This window comes from Chrysochloris asiatica, unplaced genomic scaffold (assembly GCF_000296735.1).
Source record: "Chrysochloris asiatica unplaced genomic scaffold, ChrAsi1.0 scaffold00101, whole genome shotgun sequence".
NCBI lineage: Eukaryota > Metazoa > Chordata > Mammalia > Afrosoricida > Chrysochloridae > Chrysochloris > Chrysochloris asiatica.
Genome location: NW_006408619.1, coordinates 3,703,600 through 3,711,211, shown reverse-complemented (window position 1 = coordinate 3,711,211; position 7,612 = coordinate 3,703,600). Strand labels below are relative to the sequence as shown.

Genomic DNA, 7,612 nt, shown 5'->3' with positions numbered 1-7,612 from the left:
GAGGAGGGCTTGGGCTTTAGAGCCCTGGAGACCTCCTTCTGGGGGCCGTGAGCCCTCTTCCTCAGCATGACGTGTGGAGTAAGACAACATGTCGAGCACAGAGCCCATTACAGCGGAGGCAGTGGGGCACTGGTCACCCCGTAAATGACCCCATTTGGGAACATGCCCAGCGATCAAGGGGGTGGAAGAAGCCGGAAGGAGGATTTTGCAATCACAGGAAGATTTGAGGAAACTCTGTTGGGTCCAGAATTCAGATTGGGCAATAGCTGTCCGCAGTACTTCCCTAAGGCGAGGTGGCATGGTCTCCATCTTCTAATCTGTGGCCTGGACTACCATCCCAGGGTCTGGCTTGGAAGAGGTGCTCAGTAAATAATTTCCCAGTGAGTGAGGGAATCCTGGGACCCTAAGCAGGACCAAGGTGTCATTTTCCAGAAAAGACTGAGGTACAGAGAGCAGGGTGGTATGCCCCGGGTCAGTCTGGCTCATGGTCAGTCTCCCAAGACCCTCAGTAATCCCTCTAGCCAGCTCACCTCAGAGCCAGGGAGTCCTGTATACAGGTCTGGACAGTAGTGTCCTGCCATCCAGCACATAGGGCAGTCCAGTCTGCATCATAGGGACGAGAGCAGCAAGGCCAGGCCCACCCAGGGCCCAGTACCATGAACATTGCCCAAGCAGCTCTGGTTGCGTGACGTTCTGGCTTCTTTGGTTCCTCTCCAAGGGAGGAAGAGTGTGAAGGAGAGAAATGGAGTCCAAAACTAATTCAAAATTGCATCGAAGCATGAAATCACGTCCTTCCTTGATCAAGTTATTGCTTAAGCAGAAAAGTGACTGGGGTGGGGGAGGCTCCAGGGAGGGAGGGGTGTTATGTAGTTTTAAAAGTGAAAAGGTTAAAGTTTCTGGGCCTCGGGACGAGTGGGAATGAATGCCGAGTGCAGTCTGCTTTTTGGCCTCTTTTTCTGAGACATGTGATTTTGCTGGCCTGTTGGCAGAGCCCTGTCTCCAGGGCAGGAAAACAGGATCATTGGTCCTGCCAGGGTGAACTTTAAAGTACTTGGCGATTACCCACCTTCCAGCCGGGATAAGCTGGTGTCTTTGGTTGAGAAACAGCTCTGAGCTTCTCGCCTCTGGGCCAGGAGTGCCTCCCCTGGCTCCAAGTTTTCTGACTGCTCTTCTTCAGCCCCGTCTCGATTGCCTTAGTCTCAGCATTTCCAGCCATGGCACCCAAGCCTCTGCTGGGCTTCCTGTTGGGGCCTCGCAGTGGGGCAGAGTTACTGGTCAGCAGCCTCACCAGCTGGCTCCGGGCATCTGCTGACTCCTAGACTCAGAGACTTGTCAGCACTGAGCCCTTACCCCACAGCAAAAGCTCTGGGGTTCTTTCTGTGCCGAGGGGGGGCTCAGGACAGGGCCTGCTGCAGATGGGGGGGGTGTGTCAGACCCTGCTTGGGAGTCTGAGCTCCTCCCCAGGAGCAAACCCTGCAGGCGGGCCAGTGGAGGGTCAGGACTGGGCTTCACACCAGTTGTGAATCCTGCCTCCTGCACTGGGGGTGACTGCTATGCCTCAGCCTCAGCTATGGGATGGCAGAACTGCGGTTGAGCACACACATCACTTAGCCCTGGCATGTGCGTGCCATTTGTGTTTTCTCATATATATGGACGGCAGCCCGGTGTAGAACTCACTGCAGTGGGAGGCTCGTCTCCAGGCAGTTCGGTTCCACTGCCGACCCATACCAACCACAACGAAGCTTGCTTCTGAAGGGCCGTTAAGAGCACAGCCATTTTTAAACGTTTCCTTGGAGGTGGTCCAGGGTGGGCACTGCTCAGAGAGGAAGGATAGGAGAAGCTGGGGAGTCTAGGACTGGGGCGTGAGAGTGAGCTGCGTTGAGGACAGATGGGTAGTCCCAGGCTGCCCTCCCCAGTGGCACCTCTCACCCTGGGCTCTGCTCTTTCCTGCAGATTGGCTCACAATGTCGGTCAGCGTCCACGAGACCCGCAAGTCGCGGAGCAGCACGGGCTCCATGAACATCACTCTCTTCCACAAGGCCTCCCACCCCGACTGCGTGCTGGCCCACCTCAACACGCTGCGGAAACACCGCATGTTCACCGATGTCACGCTCTGGGCCGGTGACCGCGCCTTCCCCTGCCACCGCGCCGTGCTCGCCGCCTCCAGCCGCTACTTCGAGGCCATGTTCAGCCACGGCCTACGGGAGAGCCTGGACGACACTGTTAACTTCCAGGACAACCTGCACCCCGAGGTGCTGGAGCTGTTGCTGGACTTCGCCTACTCCTCCCGCATCGCCATCAACGAGGAGAACGCCGAGTCACTGCTGGAGGCGGGCGACATGCTGCAGTTTCACGATGTGCGGGACGCCGCGGCTGAGTTCCTCGAGAAGAACCTGCTGCCCTCCAACTGCCTGGGCATGATGCTGCTGTCGGATGCCCACCAGTGCCGCCGACTGTACGACTTCTCCTGGCGCATGTGCTTGGTGCACTTCGAGACCGTGCGGCAGAGTGAGGACTTCAACAACCTATCCAAGGACACCCTCCTGGACCTCACGTCAAGCGATGAGCTGGAGACGGAGGACGAGCAGGTGGTCTTCGAGGCCGTCCTGCAGTGGGTGAGGCACGACCTGGAGCAGCGGAAGGTGTACCTGCCCGAGCTGCTGCGCAGCGTGCGCTTGGCTCTGCTGCCATCCGACAGCCTCAAGGAAGCCCTCTTGGGCGAGGATGCCATCCTGGCGGACGAACGCACCAAGCTCATCCTGGACGAGGCGCTGTGCTGCAAGACCAAGATCCTGCAGAACGACGGGGTGGTCACCAGCCCCTGCGCCCGGCCGCGCAAAGCCGGTCACACGCTGCTCATCTTGGGGGGCCAGACCTTCATGTGCGACAAGATCTACCAGGTGGACCACAAGGCCAAGGAGATCATCCCCAAGGCGGACCTGCCCAGTCCTCGCAAGGAGTTCAGCGCCTCGGCCATCGGCTGTAAGGTCTATGTGACGGGGGGTCGGGGCTGTGAGAACGGGGTCTCCAAGGATGTGTGGGTGTATGACACGGCCCACGAGGAGTGGTCCAAGGCGGCGCCCATGCTCATCGCCCGCTTTGGCCACGGCTCGGCCGAGCTGGAGAACTGCCTCTATGTGGTCGGAGGGCACACGTCGCTGGCCGGTGTCTTCCCTGCCTCCCCGTCTGTGTCTCTGAAGCAGGTGGAGAAGTATGACCCTCTGGCCAACAAGTGGACGATGGTGGCCCCGCTGCGGGACGGCGTCAGCAACGCTGCCGTGGTGAGCGCCAAGCTGAAGCTCTTCGTGTTCGGAGGCACCAGCATTCACCGGGACATGGTGTCCAAAGTCCAGTGTTACGACCCGTCCGAGAACCGATGGACCATCAAGGCTGAGTGCCCCCAGCCCTGGCGCTATACCGCCGCGGCTGTCCTGGGCAGCCAGATCTTCATCATGGGAGGTGACTCGGAGTTCACGGCTGCCTCAGCCTACAGGTTCGACTGCGAGACCACCCAGTGGACGCGCATCGGGGACATGACCGCCAAGCGCATGTCCTGCCATGCCCTGGCCTCAGGCAACAAGCTCTATGTGGTCGGGGGCTACTTTGGGACCCAGCGGTGTAAGACTCTGGACTGTTACGATCCCACGTCAGACACCTGGAACTGCATCACCACCGTGCCCTACTCGCTCATCCCCACGGCCTTTGTCAGCACCTGGAAACACCTGCCCGCCTGAGGAGCAGCTGCAAAGCCAGCCAGGTGAGGCCCCGGGCGTGCCTTTCCTGCTTCTAGGTGACAGGTAACCGTTTACAGGGCAGGTGGCTAGTGTGTCATTGTACCTGTTCTCAGCTTTGAGGCCAGATCCTGGCTCTGCCTTTTCCCTGGAGGTGAACTTGAGTACATTTTTTAACACACTGGACCTCAAGGTCAACGGTTCAAACCCACGAGCTGCTCCTTGGAAGCCCTGTACAGGGTCGCTATGAGTCAGGAACGACTCGATGGCACTTAACAAAAAATAAAATAAAATGGTGAGAGGGTCCTTAAGCCAAGCCAGTCGGTCCAGTCAACCCTGAGTCCTGGCGGTCCTCTGTGTCCGAGGAGAACTGTGCTCTGTAGAGTCTCAATGATGGCAATTTTCAGAGTTAGATCACCTGGCTTTGCTTCCGAGGTGAACGTGAACCGCCACACACATTACCCGTTTGCACCCGTGTGGTGCTTCCCAAACTTGGTTGGAGGACATTAGAACCACCTGGGCATCTTTTGAAAAAAATCCTAAACTCCAGGTCACACCCAGACCAGTTAGATTAGTGGGTGGGGCACAGACGCCAGTCAGGTGGACGCTTCCCACGTGTCTCCTGTGCACACCTGGCTCACTGAGCACTTCTCCTTTCAGGACCATTGTCCAGTGCTGAGGCTCAACTGGGTGTCCCCATCAGCCTGCTGCAGTTCCCGAAGTCAGGACTGCAACAGGGCGGTGGGCAGGGTAGCCATGCTAACTGGGGATGGGTTGACCGGGTGGTGGGCGGAGTGGCTAGGCTAACTGGGGATGGTTGGTAGGCACCAGAGAAGGGGGTTGTGCTCTAGACATGCACCCCCACCTTGGTTCCTATCCCATGTGCCATTCTCAGCCCTCCCTACAGGCCTTCCACACCTGGAAGGGGAGGCAGCAAGTCCTCAACCACCCTCAGGCTATGAGGTTAGTGGTCCCAGGGTAGGGGTCAGGGAGGCAGGGCAATGGCAGGCAGGGGCTACTCTAGTTTCTCACATCTGGCGGAGACCCCAGGGCTGTCCTGGAGCCAGCTGAGTCTCAACCCAGCTGACACCAGTGGTCATGCCTGAGGTCACACCGGGCCGTCCTGCCTCAGTGGCCCAGCGCTCATAGTACAACGTCCAGCACACAGACTCTCACAGTCTGCGACCATCTGACTAGTGGCTGCTGACAGAACACTGAAAGAGCCAGATGAAGTGGCTGGGGACACTGAACTCAGGGAGGGAGAGGGGCTGTGTGCTGGTGGCCGGGGGGCAGGCCTGTGAGTTATTTGATGATGCATAGAAGGGATTGTAATCATTGCAATGAAACAAAATACGATAGGATGAGTGTAACACTGATGTTCTCCCATGTAAACCTCTTAATAAAAACTTTTTAAAAATTTTAAAAAAACAAAAAAACAGAAATGGTGTTACAGGGGCATAGGCCCACCTACCCCCACTAGGACTGAGGCCGAAATGTAGCTGGCTTCTGCCCCCCCTAATCCACTCCTACGGTACATGGCCATAGTTTCTCACTGTACTGGCACCGCCTCAAACCACTGGCCCAGGGCCTCAGCTGGCGGCCAGCCAGAGAATGGTCTCCACTTTCCCCCTGCCAGACAGCAAGATTAGGATTGGGTGAGAACCCAGCTTCCCCAGGTCCCTGAGAGCCATTCGGACTCTCCAGCCTCCAGCTGCCCCTCCTACCTTTGGGACAGCCCCTCTGTCTAGGTCAACTCCTACCTTTAGGAGAGCCCCTCTGACTGGACCAGCTCCCGGTCCCCAGCTTTTTCAGATCCTCACTCATCCCCACAGTGCTCTAGTTCTGTGTCTTGGTCACCATGTTGCGTCCCCACAGTGCTCTAGTTCTGTGTCTTGGTGACCACGTTGACCCTTTGGTGGATGCCTGCCTGTGTGCCGAGTACCTGTCATCATTACTTCGTTAAATCCTCCCCAAACTGTCGCAGGTTCTGCTGTACAGAGGCAGCCCCCAAGACAGCTTAGGAGGAAGTTGGCAGGCTGTCAGCAGGCGTCTCCTGAGGGGTGCTAGGGCCACCCAGTACGGGGTGGGTACGGGGTGGCAGTGTTGGAAACTAAACAAGCAGTACTTCCCAGGGTCAATCCCCCTTCCCCCAGCTCGTGTCATGTCAGGTCTGTGACCTCAGGGGACAATGGTGAGGAGACTGAGTTCCTCATTAAGTGTGGCTTCATCTCCTCTCCCACCAAGTCTTCCATCCCCTCACCTCCCTACCCCCACCCTCCACCCAAGCAGCCCAGGACTAAACCTAGGAGCGCCTGTTGTCTCCTCACCAGCATTACTGGGGAGAACTGAGACCCTTAGTTCCTCGTGGGCCTACGTAAGGGGTTTCAGTCACTGCCACAGGGGGCACTGAGCATGCTCCTGCCTGCCTTAAATGGCTACAAAGATGAAAGCCTAGAGCGGAGGCCTCAGGGTCTCACCAGCCTCCACATGATGGCTTAGGTCTCACTCAGCCCAGTGTGACAGAACAGTTATTGTCTACCCGTTTGTCTGCATGTGCAGCCATATCAGTGGCTCACGTTTGCCTTCACTAGGTAGGACTTAGACCCACCCCCTCCGTGACAACTCCCAGGATGGCGTGGCTGCACTGAGCCCCAGCCACTCTCCACTCTGCTGTGTGGACGGTTGTTACTGTTTCACACAGAAGTGGGGTGCCTGGGGCGTGGTATCAGAAGTGAGGGTGGCCTGAACATGATAAACCTGAGGGCAGGTCGCAGTCCCCATCATTGGAGGTGGCAGTGAGGCCTTATTCTGAGGGGGACCAAATCTGAATGTACGGGGAGGTGGGGACAGGAGGCAGCAGGGGCCCAGGACCCAGAGGTTCCAATTTGTCATCTCAGAGTGACGAGAGAGCAGTCAGCGTCTTGCTTGCTAGGGGCTCAGAAGAGTTGGGAGTGGATCCCTGTAGAGGCCCAGCTAAGAAAGCAGCAGCTGCCCTGCCCGGCCACACGCATGGCAGCCTGGTGACCTCTGGATGGTCAGTTAGCAGCAGTCTTCTAGAGCCCCCAAGTCTGGCAGTGAGCCCACGCCATTTCAAGGGAGAAGGTCCCTTATGTCATTTTAATCATACCGTTACCAGAATGGACCTTAGAAGCCAGGATGGTGAGACTTTGGTGCCTGTACGTCAAACGTGTCATCAGGGGGGACGAATCGCTGGGAAAAGTCAATGAGAAAGAGGAAGACGATGATTATTATTAAATGAGTGTAGGACTTGTATCACACGTAAGGTTGCTGTCAGAGCTGACTTGATGGGAACGCAACAAAGTAAGTACAGACTTACAACTAGATCTAAACTTCTAAAAGTCTATGAATCTTCAACAGCTATGAAGCCAGGGTGAACATACAGTCTTAAGAACCAGCAGAGCAACAAAACCTGTCATATTGTCATTACTCCACAACGAAATCTGTTAAACCATCAGAGTCTTAGAAGAATGTTGTTGTTGTTGTTAGGTGCCATCGAGTCGGTACTGACTCATAGCGATCTTATGCACAGCAGAACGAAACACTGCCCAACCTCACTACTGTTGCCATGCTTGAGCCTATTGATGCTGCCACTTGGCCAATCCATCTCACTGGGGGTCTTCCTCTTTATCTCTGACCCTCCACCTTACCAAACATGATATCCTTCTTCAAAGACTGGTCCCTCCTGACAATATGTCTGAAGTATGAAAGATGAAGTTTGGCCATCTTGGCCCCCAAGGAACACTCTGGTTGCACTTCTTCCAGCACAGAGCTGTTGGTTCTTTGGCAGCCCGTGGCACTTTCAATATTCTCCTCCAACACCATAACTCAAAAGCATCAGTTCTTCTACCATCTTCCTTATT

General features: G+C 56.3%; 1 protein-coding gene across 2 annotated transcripts; it reads left to right on the top strand.

Moving 5' to 3' along the window:
• The first annotated feature begins 1,959 nt into the window (after positions 1-1,959).
• On the top strand, positions 1,960-3,734 carry KLHL25 (kelch-like family member 25). Of its 2 annotated transcripts, XM_006867117.1 has the most exons (2): positions 1,965-2,056; positions 2,150-3,734. In XM_006867117.1, the coding sequence occupies exons 1-2, from the start codon at positions 1,965-1,967 to the stop codon at positions 3,732-3,734; spliced, it is 1,677 nt and encodes a 558-aa protein (XP_006867179.1). The 2 variants fall into 2 exon arrangements, with proteins under 2 accessions (XP_006867178.1, XP_006867179.1); XM_006867116.1 differs by having other exon boundaries at positions 1,960-3,734.
• Positions 3,735-7,612: the final 3,878 nt, after the last annotated feature.

Bases quoted from the DNA above. Each gene is read 5' to 3' on its own strand.
- KLHL25 (XM_006867116.1), top strand. From the start codon at position 1,965: ATGTCGGTCAGCGTCCACGAGACCCGCAAGTCGCGGAGCAGCACGGGC.